Genomic DNA, 16829 nt, shown 5'->3' with positions numbered 1-16829 from the left:
GTCATCATTTTGCACCTATTGTCTGTTACCAGCACTATCAACACTAAGCAATTCAACTACACAGGAAAAGAGTCATTACACAAATCCTATTTTAAGATGTGTGCACTACACAATTTCCATTTATTATATAACATGAAAGTTTTAACTACTAGGTAGAAGTGGGTTGGTTTTCTTGATAACTTTATTTTTTTTAGAGATAGGTTCTTGCTCTGTCACCCAGGATGGAGTGCAGTGGTGGAATCATAGCTCACTGCAGCTTTGAACTCCTAGGCTCAAGTGATTCTCCCACCTCAGTCTCCTGAGTAGCCAGGACTACAACGCATATGACATCATTTTGACTAATTTTTTGTAGAGATGGGATCTCACCATGTTGCCCAGGCTGGTCTTGAACTTCTGGCCTCAAATGATCCTCCCACCTCAGCCTTCCAAAGCACTAGGACCACAAGTACGAACCACCAGCCAGTTTCCTTGATAACATTAAAGCATGTCAATACCTAAATGTGACCCAGTTGAGGAGGATGAACTATTTGTAGAGAACCCTTAAGAAAATATACTGGAGTTTATAAAAGCAGGATTCAAGCTAATTGAGTCTTTGGTCCTAGGACACATATTCAAACCTGGAAAGCAGCTGGAAGAGGACATGTCACCTGGATAAAGTAAAGCTTTACTTCTCTTACAGCGGGTATTCAATTCAGCCTAGATAGTAGGTCACCCCAACGGTAGCTCCCAACTCCAGATGGAGTCAAGTGCTGTAAAGAATGAATCCAGATCCTTACTTGATCTGGGCATTTTTTAACTAAAATCTTTTTTTTTTTTTTTTTGAGTTGGAGTCTCACTGTCTTGCCCAGACTGGAGTGCAGTGGCTGCTCCCGGCCACCGCAGCCTCGATCTGCTGGGCTCTGGCGATCCTGCCGCCTCAGCCTTCCGAGTAGCCGGAATTACAGGCATGCGCTACCACGACCGGCCGATTTTGTGATTTATTGTAGAGATGAGGTCTCGTCAAGTTGCCGAGGCGGGTCTCAAACCCGCGGGCTCAGGCAATCCACTCACCTCAGCCTCCCAAAGGCACGGGATTACAGGCTGAGCCACCGAGCCCGGCTCTAAAATCTTTAAAATCAGTAATCACATCAGACTACTAGCCACCACGAGATGTTTTCACACTCTACTGCCTTTTGTTGCTTCATTCATACGTGCTAGGACATTCACTTTTCTTTCTGGTGTCAGAGTGGAGAAAACATGATAAATGTGATGATACAAGCCCATAAAACTTTAATATATCGAACAGGTCTTGCTTAATCTCTCAGTCCAGTTTTAAGAGCTGTTAAGCAGTCATCATGCTCATACAGGATCACAAAAGATGAATATCACTTTTTTTATGCTTACATATAGAATGAATTGATGTACAGCTAGCCAAACACAAAATCCTAGGCTCCCGAGAAAGCTACAAGAAGACTGTAGTAAGAATACTCACTTCCTATAGGTACAAATTACAAAATCTACTTTTGTATCATTAATTTTTATGACCACAACAATGCATAGCCACTTAATGAGACCAAGTTTACCGTAACACACACTATTGTGTGACTAACAGAGGGTGATAGTTATTATTGATATTATAGAGTACTATTCTGTGTATATTACAAATTACAACTCATTTAATATTATCAACTGTAACAGGTAGGTACTGATGAGGAAAAAAGACTCAGAGACATAAAAAACCAACACTAGTCTTAAAGATCATTCTGTCTCTGAGTTCTTAATTATAAATGATGCATAATGGAACTTCGAATACATGCTTAAGAAGAGAATATAGCCTAAAACATTTAAATTGAAGAGAAAATATGTTTACTGCATTGATGTTTAAAAAAAGAAAAAGAAAATCCTACACACACTCCAACAAGTTTTAGCACTCTTGCCAAAAAAAAAAAAAGCAAATAGATTCCAACTAGTCTATACTTTCATTTATATTTAGAATATGAGCTGGGCATGAGTATATAATGAATATATATGCCTCTCTGTGTGTATAACACCCACATTATTCAAAAGCTCCTAAAAATGTGGAAAGTTTGTTCCAGTCCTTCTCTATTTTGTCTACTTTAAGAATTCTCTGCAATATGCTTATGTAAATACTGATTTTAGCTGCTGTTCTCATTTCTCAAATCTTCTGCTTTTAAACGAATTGGAAAAGTGACAGATCTAAGCAGACATCTTTGGAACACAAAACCAAGGAGATAAAAACAAATACAACCAGATCAAAAACAAAGACTTTTCCTTTAAACCTTTTCATGTATTAGTACAAATAAAAGAACTGAAAGAAAGTAAAATATACTGGCTTTGGCTAAGGGCGCAACACATGCACATGCATATATTCGGGTTAGTGTCTATTTTATTAGCACATGCAATGGACAGTATTTTACCTTAGTTCACTAAAAGTCTAAAAGAAGGAAGATTCTGACGCTAGAGTAAAGTTAGAGAATGGAGAATGTTTAAGAAAACAGTCTCAGATTGTTAAATCCAATAGGCGTCTTTCATTTTCTTGTACCAGAATCCACACTATGGTTCAACTGCATTAATAGCTCATTGATTCCGTGTGTGATTTGCCTCCATCCAAATTTCAGAGATGTTGAAGAGGGTTCAGTATAGAGTCAAAGAGTCACCAGTCCACTTACCTGAAGATGAACCTTCTTTACAGACATAAGTAGAAAGCTATTATGGCATCATAGATCACAAAACACAGTGCAAAGAAAATCTTGGCAAAGAACTAATATAGTTGTCAACATAACATTTCCACTTAAAAGTGTGAAATTCATCAGTGTTGAAGCTAGTACCTGAATTAAGTATTTTATGTGATACTGTTGCAATAAAAGTTGAAATAGAAGACACTTTTGATGAGAATATGGCAATAATATCTATGGATTTTTCAATCTGATCACATAACAATCACATTATTGGAAACACATTCTAGTAGGGCATTTTTGTCATAGTTGAATGCTGAACATACATCTGGTATGTATCTTCTCCATGTAAGCTAATACAACAGATTTTTATATAAGCAAAGTAAGTCTATGAGCAATTTTACCAAAATAAGGAAATTTTTTTATACTCATGCAATGTATTGTAATATTAAAAGTCATTTTAGATTCATAATTAAAGACTCTCTGCTCTTAAGAATGCATTATTAGAGAATAAATAGACACATTTTTAGAAATAGAAAAACAGCAAGTGACAAAAAACACAATGAAAATCTCAATGTTTTTAGAAATGACTTTCTTCTTTCAGGATGCCCATACTTACAATACAAAAATGCTAGAACGTTCAGTCTAAAAGTGATCAAGGTCTAAGATAGTGGTTTTGGCCCTGTTTTTACTGAAGAAAGCAAAAGGGGCAAATTTAGGCTTTGGATAGAGAATAAACGTCAGCAATCTCCAGATTTTACTTCCAGCATCTCAACCCACATCCAGCCTGGTGTGAAGAGATGGCAGATGGGACTACGTCTGTTATTTCGACTGCTGAAGCAGGATACTAAGTGTATCCTGCTTGTTTCTGTAAGCATGAATATTCAGTCACAATAAGTAGAAGCAAGGGTAAGTGTGCTAACTGTATTAAGCAGGTTCCAAAATATCTCTATCCTTTCTCTATTATAGATTAAGAGCAAAAAAAAAAAAATCTAGAAAATGTCACTTCTGCCAAGCTTGGAAAGGCTCATTTATCAATGAAATGAAGCTGGTTGTCATGTATTTAATGAAAATATATAGAGAAAAATATGCGTGCAGAAGAAAACCAAAGTAATTATCATACAGAGGGGGAAAATGCTAAAAGCAACTAAACTGAATCAGTAATTATTTTCCACTTTCTTTTCTTTTTTTTTTTTTTCCAGAAAATACTGAGGAGGTAGACATTACAAACAGTAGCAGTGTTCATCACTTGGAACACAAAATCAGGCTCTTTAAATATCATAATAAACTTTTTCTACACTGGCATGTTATTCTATTGTGTAAATAATGCTTATTTGCCATTCTTTTGCATTTGTGTCTTGAAAAAGATTATTATATCCAAAAGGGCAATTTTGCTATAAATAAAAACAATGAAGTGACAATTTCTCTATCTGTGAATAAATTTTAGATTCATGTTGATCACAATTTGGTGATAATCCCTTAAGTGTCACCCCAGCCCCATCTCTCCCACAGGACAGAGAATAAGGTCCAGAAATAAAGTAATACACTTATATTTATTAAAATGCAGAGTTTAATTATTGCTAAAAGAAAACCCAAAGGCTATCTATCCAGACTGTGAGGAAAACATCCATTAAAACACTCTCATTTAAAAAAAGGCAACTCATCATATATGAAGGGAAGTTCTTCAAGAAATCTTGAAAGTTAACAACACCTCAATGTAAAATCTTAATTCTATCCTCTACACAACACTTGTCACTAAAAAAGCAATTATGGAGAAAAGCTAGTACAAGTCAATCAGGTAAGGAGCAAATGTCCTGCGTGCTGGAAACCAGGTCTACAACTCAGACTGACTTATGATACATAGGGCCTAGTAGGTTATGTCTTTTTAAAATTAAAACAATTCTTAATAAAGGATGGAAATCATTTTGCTCTTTAGGACCGAGAAGGAACTTCTTAGATTTTTTTTTCACATTCTAATGAGCATTCATTACAGAAGTAAATCAATGCCAATGCAAAGCACATATGTGAAATTTGAGATAGACTTACGAAGTAGCCTGTTCCCAAGCTGGAAGGAGCTGAACTCTGCAATAAAGCATAAAGAGAAGTAGAAAATCAGCAATGGATTTTAACACGTTCCAATCCACACAGCTCATTACCAGCCCTTTGCAGGCTTTTCATCACTACATCACATCACCAGTGTATGCTGTCCCTTGTCATCTGCTACTGATACAAACACCGTGTTGCTTAATTTTCCCCTTTACATCTCTCAACAACTCAGAGATGCTAACGTGCTATTTACTGAATTCCAAGCTTCTGCGGTGGACGTAATTGCCAATTTATTTGACAGGCAGCTGGGTAATGAATTAATGATGGCATTTCGCCCTGTACTGAGACTAAACAGACATGCATCAGCTTGCCTCCCTGACTTGCTGACATTCAATGCCCTGGTCTCAAGCTACGCAGTTTTGTGGCCACAAAGGGGCAGGCGAGAGGAAAAAGCCCAGACTGACTTGAAAATAAAAAGCCCAGTGGGTTTGGATGACTTTTCCAGTGTATGACCTACTTGCCAGTTTATTCCCTAAAGGCACCAGTTAGTACACACACACTGCTTTTCAAAAATGAGACATTTTGTAAACGTAATTAGTAGACTAGAATGCAAAGAATGTGTGGGCAAAGAGAAGCAGTGAAAAGCACCGTTTTTCTAAAGGGTTTAGTCACAAGAATTATCAATTTAGGCTGCCATAGTTCTGACACACACGGAACTTAAAAACAATAATTCTGAAAGGAATGCAGAGCACCATTTATTTGAGGAAAGAAGCCAAAAAGAACATGTGTTTTTAACTTGTCTGAGATTCTTATTTTTGTTTCTTTTTTGCCCCCAAGTCTCTCTTCATAAATTCTTTAATTTTTAGCATCCTGTTTGTGATTAAAAGAGGCCTCAGATAAGCTGGAATCGAAGATAAAGCAAATGCTGAGTAGGTCTGCAGGTCTCAAATAAGCATCCATGGACTAGCCAGGCCTTCTCCCTGGGTTGGGTGTCATACATTCTCAGGGGTAAAATGACCTCCACCCCAAATGCATCTCTTTTCATGTCTAGCTGTTCTACATACATATCCTGCCCTCTACTACGGAAACCAGGTAGCAGTGATCATCTTGTTTATTCATCATTGCTTCCTCCACACTTAGCACAATGACTTATATGGAGGATGTATTTAATAAGTATTTGTTGAATTAATGTCTAAATAAGTGAGTGATTGGATTTTGTATGGGAAAAAGGCTCAGGAGAATTTGGCATTTCTAAAAATATAGTAGATGCGATTCTTCTTGATTTTACACTCTTTAGAAGGAAATGTGATGCTGTAACTGCATCTACATCAAACAAGAACAGTATGCTTCAGGGCATTCCTAAATGCAGTTCTTAAAGCAAAACTTTCTTCATCTAAGTATTTCAGACAAGCTCAGGGGAATAAAGCATCACAGATGTATGATCTTTCACTCTGGTCTCAGTTTTTAAAAATCCTGCTCTATTATTAATCCTATAGCAGTATGGAGGGAGATCCACAGTAGTCAAGGAGACAGCTTCTCACACCAGTGATTAGCCATGTGACAGCATCACCTGTTTTCAGTACACCACAGCCTTCTGTGGAACAGAAGAAGGCAAAAGCCAAGTTAGATCTCCACCAGCCTAAAGTCATGCCCCTGGGAAGTAAACTCATTTTACGATGAATTACTCAGAGAGACCCACGGGATTTGTTTATTTCTCCTCCCCCACCTTTCTGCAAATATATTTTATCCCAGAAGGAGAAGTACCCTTCCAAACCCACTTCCCCACCCCCACATTCATATCATCTTATTGTATACCAAAGAAAATTACATCCTTCAGATTTTGGAAAGCTCTGTTATGCTCATTTTGCATATATATTGTACATTACTCAGGGAGCTGGGTGGAGAAGAGGGCTTTGTTGTGCATATTTGTTCTGGCTATTGTTTATGCAGGTCTGACTGAATGAGGGAACAGTGGGTATCATTTCAATTTCTGATGTCAACATCAAATTACTTATTTAATTTCATGCCTGGCGAAGCATTGTATAGCTACACGCAGAATCATTTCACTTCATTTGTTATGCTGTGTTTTCGTGGCGATTGGCTTGCCTTCCAACTGACAGCTTTAATTACGACATGAATTTGATTGCACTGCCGAGGAATTAACATAATGCAACAAAGCATTTAAGCACCCTGCCTTATAACCCCCCTCCCACACACACGAGCACACACAGACACACGAGGGAACACAGATACTAGATCCTGATATACATTAAAGGTCCACTGGAAATTGTTTTAGTATTTGCTAGAAAGCATACAGAATCTTAGATCAGAAGCTATTCACATTTGTCAACCCACCTTTTATTTTATTTTATTTCTCTAAGGGGGGGGGTGTATGGGTTTAAGTTGTGATTTTTGGACCTAGCAAAAAACTGTATAGGAAAACTATCTTCTAACTTTGCCAAATGTGCATGGCATTGACATTTCCTTCTCTCTTACACCCTCTCCACCACATTTTTCTTGGCTATTTGCCAGCTCTATTTAATCATAGCTGGAGAATTTCAACAGAAGCAACATCTGTTAAATAAAGAGATTTCTCCTTGTTCAGTCCTACAACCCCAAGATTCTGACTGTGGCCTTGTATTCAGTGGACCAATACCTCTGGTCACCAACAGAACCCCCACCATCAAAGTGTAAATAATAGAAATCACCAGCAACAGGGAAGAAGTCAGAGTTTAGCTGACGCTCACAACATGCATCATAATTCCTTGAGGTCTTGCTATTCAAAAGACCCAGAAAAGAGAGTCAGTCATGTATGCCTAATCTAAGTCTGTATCTAAATATAGCTGCAAATATTTGATAATGTTAATAGTTTTCTAAGACAGAAATTACATGAACACTTTCAAACCACAGGCAACAACAGATTATGCTACAAAAATGGGAAAAAATGATTAGAAACAGTTTTTATATTGTTCGAAAGTGTGGGTATTCATTTACAGACATGTATTTAGGAATTAGTACTGTTTTCTCACTTTTAAGGAGACAGTCACCAAGCAGTAAAAACCTAGGAAAGCAGACAGGTGGTGATGCCTAACTATTGAACCATTTGAGAGAACCCTTCTTTAGCAATCAAGTTTAATTTAATTTTCTGTTTTCCCAATTTCTAATAAGATGAGAAGACTTCCATTTTTCTTGCTGGGAGATCTCCAGCAAAGTCTGTCCAAACTATATACCAAAAGTAGTCACAGACTCCAGAGAAGGTTGTGAGTCAAATTGAGACTTGAAAAACTAAGAGAAGATTTTGTTTTAGAAAGAAATAAAAATTTCCTTGGTTTCAAAAGCATTTAAAATCAAACCATACACCAAAGTTTAGGCAAATACTTCTGCTGAATAATGAAAAGGGCTTCATTCGTATTTTTTCAAGTGGTGCCAATTCATATTTTCAATGTGGTAGGTAGAAATGAGAGCTATTAAGAGGTTGAGAAAATAGGGAGGAGAACATGTTTAGCAGTTTGCATGAGAAGACATGGGTATGAGGAAATGCTGGCCAGCTGACTATCTGCTAGGCAATTTCTGGGCTCATTATAAGCCATCTCCTGTTTAACACAATGTTTTCATTTTGCTTTTTTTTTGTAGATTTGACCACTGCTCTAGCAATCTCTACAAATTACCCACCTCGATCTCATTATATTATAAAGGACAGCTCTCTTAGAAACATACCCTGCCTCAATCTCCATGCTACCATGGGCTACAGGAACATAATGGGGATGCACAGCTGAAAGACATTTTCCAGGAAGGAGAATGCTGCTGCTGACATTCAAGTCTGCAAGTAGATATTCATTAAATACTCATTCTCTACTTTCTCACTGCCCCCTACCTGCCTTTCTTTCCATCTCTGTCACTAAGCTATCATTGAGCCTACTCATTAAACTCATGAAGTTAACATTTCTATTTTAACAGCTTACCTACAATGTGGGATTTCAAAATTGATTATCCATCTAAAATAGATGTGCTCCATCCATTATTGATTCACACAGAGAGGCCATGGCTACTATTACAGCTCCCTGAGTGCATGGTGAATGTGTACTCCGCCTCTAGGTGACGATGCATGTTCTGACCCTAGAGCTAATTTAAACTGAATATTTTAAAATTTTTCCAAATCACCAATTGTGTCTGACATCTCTGACTACCCACCTCCATGTTATGCTTGTCTCTCTTGGGAGTAAAAAGGAGAAGCATACCAGGAATCTAAACAAGTTTCTTGTAAAGGTCACAAAACAAGCTCATTTATAGATTTTCATTGTCACTGTTTTTAAAAAACAGTGACAATGAAGAAAACCTGAAAACTTAATCAAAGAAATATAGCTTGGAGATAAGATTACTAATAGCTGACAAAGAAACACAAAATATATTTGAATAAGGAAATGAGCTTGTAGTCATCATTAAAATAAATCAAGTGAAAATGGAGCAACAATTTTATAAAAACATCAGATGTGGAAATGATAGGTCACTTCCAGCATCAATTATTCAACCCTCTGTTAGGCCCACTTCAAGTTGTCACCAGCTCTCATCTATACTCAAAAACCTTCTGGCTTCTTTCCCTGATGTTATTTTTGCTCTCAACTTCATCTGCAGTTCTTCATATAAAAGGCAAAGTAAACATTTTGAAGTAAAAACTATAACTCCAATCCTTTTAACATCTTCCAGTAGCTTTTAAAATAGTATCTTGTAGTGGATTGAACCTGTGATGGTTAATTTTGTGTGTCAACTTGACTGGACCATGGGGTATCCAGATATTTGGTGAAACATTATTCTGGGTGTTTCTGTGAGGGTGATTTTAGATGAATTTAACATTTAAATGGATAGACTGAATAAAGTAGATTGCCCTCCCTCAAATGGGTGAACCTCATTCAATCAGTTGAAGACCTGAATAGAACAAAAAGTTAACCATTTCCTAGCTCAGAAGGTATTTCTTCTGCCTGCCTTCAATGTGAACCATCAATTTTTTTTTCCTGCCTTCAGACTCAGACAGAAGCATCAGCTATCCTGAGTTTTGGACCTGCCAGCCTTGAGACTAAAATTACATGATTATCAGCTTTTCTGGGTCTTTGGCTTGCTGACTGTAGATCATGGGACTCGTCAGCCTCATAATTGTGTGTGCCAATTTCTTATAATACATATTTTTCTAAGGTTCTGTTCTGTTTCTCTGGAGAACCTAACTAATACAGTGACTTTATTTTGATATAGGGTCCTTTGCAGATGTAACTAAGTTGAAGTCATCCAGGATTGGGATGGGCTATAAATTCAATGACTGATGTCCATATAAGACTAAGAGAGGACACAAAGAACTACACATAGAGTAAAAGGCCAAGTGAAAGCTGAAGCAGAGACTGGAATGATGAAGCTCCAAGCTCCCTTGCTGGGAGATACTCGAAACTAAAAGATAAAAGAAAGTATTCTTCCCAAAGTGTGTTATGGACTGATACTAGACTTCTACCATCCAGAACTATAATACAATAATTATCTGTTGTTTCAAGCCATACAGTTTGTGATCATTTGTTACAGCAGTCCAGGAAATTACTACAGACCCAGCTTCCTTATCATGGGTTAGAAACTTCATGTTCAGTCACTGTACCTGTTTACTATACTCTACCCACACTGGCCTATTTTCTTTCCCTGAAACACAACACGGTTGCTCGCAAAGCAGGGCCTCTGAGTCTGCAGTTCCTGTTTCCCAGAATATACTTCCCACAAATTTGTACCATGCTAACTCCTTTTCTTTATTGGTTAGGTTCAATGTCACCTAAACAGAAGGGCTTTATCCAATCCCCCTAATTAAAGTAGCAACACACATTCTTCTACCTCTCATACTGTTTTGTGTACTTCATAAAAAACATTATATGAGAAATAATTTTAGTTTTTTTCACAGTTTTGTTTGTCTCCCTTCCTAGAACAGAAACTTCATGAGGGCAGAGACTTCATCTTTTCACTGCTCAACTTTAAATGCTCAGAACTATACCTGACACATAAAAGGAATGTGATAAATATTTCTGAACAATTGAAACACTGATATATTCAGAAGAATTCATAAATAAACAGAAAAGCAATTGAAAAAGGCATACAGAAACTGTTAAGAAAAAGGAAAATCTATCACAGTTTTAACAAAGAGAAAAAAGGAGAAATAAAATATAATGAGCCCTACTCAGGTCTAGATTAGATTTTTTAAATCTAATTACAACAGTGAGGAAGCTCATGTATGGCTGTGGCTCATGTCTGTTTCTTCCTTAATAGTAGCTAGTGAAACCTGTTATGAAATAAGACCTCAAAAAGGATTTGAAGGGAGGAAGGGAAAAAGGAAGAATAGGACATATGCTAGCATGGATGGATGAATAGTGGCATTAGGGAGACTTGGGGTAGAAGAGCAGTATCTCAAATATCAAATATAATTCTACTATTTTTTCTTGAAAGAGAATTAATAATTAATCACTTTAATGACTATTAAAGGGTAAGAGGTTGAGTCAAAGACGACTATAGGTTTTTATTTTTTTAAATATCCCATGTCCCTTCTTATCATGCTTATTATACTTTCACTTTCTTGAACATATGGGAAATAATTATAACTTTTAATGTCCCTGTCTATTAATTGTGTTACCTGTATCATTTCTGGGTCTGTTTCTTTTTTTTTTTTTTGAGTTGGAGTCTCACTCTGTCTCCTAGACTGGAGTGCAGTGGCCGCTCCTGGCCACTGCAGCCTAGATCTGCTGGGCTCCGGCAATCCTTCTGCCTCAGCCTTCCAAGTAGCTGGAACTACAGGCATGTGCTACCATGCCTGGTTAATTTTTGATTTATTGTAGAGATGAGGTCTCGCTAAGTTACCCAGGTGGGTCTTGAACCTGTGGGTCTCGAACCCACGGGTTCACCTCAGCCTCCCAAAGGCGCGGGATTATAGGCTGAGCCACCAAGCCTGGCTGTGTCTGTTTCTATTGATTATTTTTTCTCTTCATTATGCTTCTTGTTATACCTGCCAATTTTTTGTTGGATGCCAGACATGATAATATTTTCCTTGCTGAGTGCTGGATATTTCTGATTTCCATAAATATTCTCCATTTTGAGTTATAATTATGTTACTTTTCCCCCAGTACTGAGTACTCTGCCCAAATATCTAATGTATTTAAAGCTTTTTCCACTGTGGCTAGTAGGAACACAAACTATTTTCTGCCCTGTGTGAGTTTTGGGCATTGTTCTCCTTCCTCCTTTCCAGTAGTTGTTTTTCTTGCCTTGAGTATTTTTCTCCCATACATGTGCTGATGAGTAATCAGGTGAAGACTAGAGGCGAAACTTCTTTATCTTTCATCATTCTCTCTTTCTGTAAAGCTCTATCCTCTTTATTCACTGCTTTGCAATTCCAATTGCTTTGACTTCCCTTGATTTCTCAACTCTGTATTGGCAACTCTGGGATACTACTGGGCTCCAGTTGGGTTACCTTCTCTCCTACACATACTATGGCATGAAAATTCTCCAGGCATAAAGAAAAAACAAAGAAAATTCTCCAGGCAGTAAATTGGGGAAATTGTAAGGGTGATCTCATTTGTTTCCTATCTCTCAAATTTTATTATTCTACACTCATTACATAATATTTAAGAACTATTGCTTTATACAATTTGTTAGTTTTTTAGTTGCTTGAGGTGGGAGAGTACATTCAGTTTCTGAAAGTCCATCATGTCCACTACTGGTTTTCAGCTGAGAAGACAATCTATATCAGTCTTCCACTACTTGCTTGTCTTTTTATAAGCTTTGGCAATTGAGACTTATTCTCAAATAAGTCCAATCAAGACACTATTAATATATTATTCCAGCTTTATCTTTTTGAGTTGGATAGGCAAAAATAAGAATAAAGAATTCCAGTGTAGCTGGAGGATTTGACTCATGGGTAAAGCTAAAAAACCAAATATGCTTGGTTTTTCTAAATTACATATTCCCAAATCATATTATCAGGAGGGAATAACTGGCCACAAGGACTTTCAGATTGTCCACATCAAGAGGACATAGTAGCTTGTTTAAATGAGTCACTAAGGAAAAAGTTAAGGGGAATAATTGGATATATAAGTATTCATAATGAGTTATTCAAGGAGGAAAATATTTTTTCTGAATTATACAGAATTTTGTAATTGAGGAATTTGTGAAAACTTATGGGCAAAACTTACTTAAAAACTTTAGTGAATCAAACAAAGCCCCAAATTATGAAATGATCAGAAGAGGAGATATCTCAAAAGTGATCATACCAAATGAATAAACCAAATAGCTACAGAACAATAAGATTAGAGAACTATTTAGCACAAGACTTAATAGAATTCAATCCTTTTTCACTATTTTCTGCGATGTTTCAATTCCTTGAAAGGCTTGAACACTTAGAAGATGTTAAATATTTTTGTCTTCTCATAAATAAAAACCTGACCAAAATTCTCACAGAGAAACTAGAGTCATATTCATATATTCAATTAAATAAAGCATTAAAAGTATTCCTTGTAATGCCTTAATCCTTTAAAAGTGTTTCCTTTTCATTAAACATGCTTTTTTAAAAATGCTTTAATTCTTTTTTATTACTTTCTGAGATGTTTCCTTGAAAGACTTGAACACTTAAAAGGTGTTAAATAGTTTTGTCTTCTCATAACTAAAACCCTGACCCAAAATTCTCACAGAGAGAAACTAGAGTCATATTCATATATTCATTTAAATAAAGCATTAAAAGTGTTTCCTTCCACAGGGTGTTCGGAAGGATTTGCTAGAGGAATTGACATTGAGGTTGACAGAAGGAAAAGAAAAAAAGAACAACAAAAAATAATAACAAAGACAAAGATTTGAAAGTGCTTATTACTAAAAAAAAAAGCAAAAACAAAAAACAGTGGTTCAGCGGTACTAAGTATAAGGTACAAAGATGGGAAAGAAAGGAAAAAGGCGGGATTAAGCTAATTCTTGTGGAGGGCTCTGCAGATCAAATTGTGACCTTCATCCTTGAGGCATACCAAATAATCTTAACCAAGTAAGGTTAAATATTAATTCTGACTCTTAAGAAAACAACTGCAGAACACACAGCGAAGAAAATATAAACAGCGCAGGTGACATCATTCAGGGCCTACAGAAAGCAAGAGAACACCAGAGACAGCTGTAGTGTCAATGAGAGGACAAACATACTTTAAACAACTCTTAAAAGGTCAACAGAAAAATGAGAGTGACTAAGTACACATTGTAAGTAAGAGTGAGGAACAGAGTTTAACTTTGAGGATGCTAGCTCTAGGATCCAAGAGCTGGGATAGGAAAATAAGAGAGACAGTTAAGGTTTGAGAAAGAGACTTTGGAAGCACAGGATAATGAGGATTTTATTTGGGAGGAAGAGTTGAACTTGTCATGATTGAGATAGGTGTGTTTTGTCAGGCTGACACAAAGGAATTCAAACTAAAAAGAGTAGAGAAGGGTCCTAAGGAAAACTCTAAGTCTGAGGCAAAAAAAAAAAAAAAAAAGGATAAAAATTTTTTAAGCTAAGACCCATGCCAAATGATTCAAATGCATAGTATCAATTAATCTTTAAACAGTAGGAAAAAGTAAATACATCTTACAGATAAATAACCCAAGTCTTAGAATAATCAAGTTCTTTGCCCAAGGTAACAATAAATACAAAACTCTGTGTGTGGGTAGGTGTTGCCCTGGTATAAAAAAGAATCATTGTGTGAGATGACTTGTCAAAGACTTTATCTCAGTAGATTTTGGATTGCCATAGGGTCTAAGTAATATTCTGCCACCTCAGACTTGCACATATGCAAGAAAAAAGTAACCAGAGATCTTAGAACATCTCACTAAATGCCAGTTTGGAGGGGGGCGGTCACTTCTCTTTCTTTCCTTGTTAACAATGTTGTTGCAAAAAGTGATAATTTTAATAATTAATTAAAAATGAACTCAAAGAATTTCATTGACTGGCTTGACATAAGACAGATATGATTTTTACAGTCCTATTTTTTTGTTTTTATTATGGTAAAATATATTTGACACAGTTTGTAGTTTTAACAGTGCAGTTGTGCCCCACATCATTAAAAAAGAAAAGAGTGCAGTTCAGTGGCATTAACGACATTCACAATGTTGAACAAATGGCATGACTAACTATTTCAAAAATGTTTTCGTCACCGAAAAAAGAAACTATAACCATTAGGCAAAAACTTCCCATCCCTCTCATACCTCCCCTGCTGCCCCTCCGCCCCCAGTCCCTGGTAACTTCTACTTTATGTCTCTGTGAATTCACCTATTTTAGATACCTCATATAAGTAGAACCATACTGTATTTGTCCCTTATGTTTTGCTTCTTTTTAAAGCATGATTTTTTCAGGTTCACTCATATCATTGTATGTATCAGAATGCATATGGCTAAGTATATTCCTGTGTGTGTGTGTGTGTGTGTGTGTGTGTGTGTGTGTGTGTGTGACATTTTGTTTATACATTCATCTGTTGATGAACACATGTATTAGTCCTACCTTTTGGCTACTGTAAATAATGCTACAACGAACACTAGCACATATGTATCTGTTTGGGTTCTTGTTTTCCATTTTGGGGGGGCATATACCCAAAAGTGGAATTGCTGGACCATATGGCAATTATGTTTAAGCTTTTTGAGAAGCTGCCGTGCTGTTTTCTACAGTGGCTGCATCATTTTATATTCCCACTAGCAGTATATGTGTTCCAACTTTTCCACATCCTCATCAACACTTATTATTTTTCTTTCTTTTTCTAAAAATTATAGCCATCCTACTATGTGTAAAGTGGCATCTTGTTACAATTTTTATTTGCATTTCTCAAACACCTAATGGTTTTCAGCAACTTTGATGTGTTTTTTGGCCCTTTGTATCCCTTCTTTGCAGAAATGTCTACTTAAGTCTTTAGTCCATTTTTAATTCTGTTGTCTTTTTAAGTCGTAGGAGTTCTTTATGTATTCTGGATATTTAAACATTCATCAATTATATGATTTGCAAATATTTCCTCCCATTTTGCAAGTTTTCTTTTTCACTTTCTTAATAATGCCCTTTGATGTGAACAAGTTTTTAATATTGATGAAGTTCAATTTATCTATTTTCTCTTTTGTTGTACATGCTTTTAGTGTCATATCTAAAAATATTTAATCTTTCTATTCATGAATATGGAAGGTCTTTTGCCAATTTCTTTTGATCTAAAGGAAAGTGAGTCCAGGGCAACCAGTCAAAAGTTCTAATGACTGTGCTTTTGTCCCCAGAAATGCTATGGCTTTCATCTCTCTACTCATTGAAGAAAATATGACTGACTAACCCTGGAAAAATTTCCGGGGTCAATGAGAACAGCTATGTAAGCATAAAGTATTGTTGTTAACAACTTAGATAAGGAAAATTATTATGGTTCTATGATTATATAGCTCCATCAAAAAATTAATGAAATACATGAATATACACTGAAACATATTCTTTCTTATATAGAGAAACTCACAGCAAAAGACTGAGTTAGTATTCTTTATTTATATAATTGATATTATACCACATTAGAAGAACAAGAGACAATTATCTATATCGAAGAAGTATCGATACCATAGAATAATTACAATTATTTATGTTATTTATCTCACTTAATTATTACTATTATTATTATTATTTGAGTTGGAGTCTCACTTTGTCGTCCAGACTGGAGTGCAGTGGCATGCTCCCGTCCACTGCAGCCTTGACCTGCTGGGAATCGGTGATTCTTCTACCTCAGTCTTCCAAGTAGCCCGAACTACAGGCACGTGCTACCACGCCCAGCTAATTTTTGATTTATTGTAGAGATGAGGTCTCACCAAGTTGTCTGGGCGGGTCTCGAACCCACGGGCTCAGGCAATCCACTCACCTCAGTCTCCCAAAGCACTGGAATTATAGGCTGAACCACCGAGCCCGGCCTTACTTCATTATTTTAAGAATTCAAACCGGGCTCAGTGACTCAGCCTATAATCCTGCGCTTTGGGAGGCTGAGGTGAGTGGATTGCCTGAGTCTGTGGGTTTGAGACCCACCCGGGCAACTTGGCGAGACCTCATCTCTACAATAAATAAAAAAATTAGCTGGGCGTGGT

The 16829-nt window shown here is 36.6% G+C and overlaps 1 protein-coding gene across 2 annotated transcripts in view; it reads right to left on the bottom strand.

The window, feature by feature from the left end:
• The window catches only part of AUTS2 (AUTS2, activator of transcription and developmental regulator), a 1208871-nt gene that overhangs the window by 628747 nt on the left and 563295 nt on the right, over positions 1-16829 (bottom strand). For both annotated transcript variants that reach the window (XM_008062193.2, XM_021714538.1), the window contains exon 4: positions 4722-4757. In XM_008062193.2, the coding sequence (XP_008060384.1) occupies positions 4722-4757 (36 nt within the window). The remainder of the gene's footprint in view (positions 1-4721; positions 4758-16829) is intronic.

The sequence above is a fragment of the Carlito syrichta genome, unplaced genomic scaffold (assembly GCF_000164805.1).
Source record: "Carlito syrichta isolate Samal-C Ts95f unplaced genomic scaffold, Tarsius_syrichta-2.0.1 Scaffold305661, whole genome shotgun sequence".
NCBI classification, from domain to species: domain Eukaryota; kingdom Metazoa; phylum Chordata; class Mammalia; order Primates; family Tarsiidae; genus Carlito; species Carlito syrichta.
The sequence above is the reverse complement of the archived record's forward strand: the minus strand, read 5'-3'. Positions and strand labels throughout refer to the sequence as shown.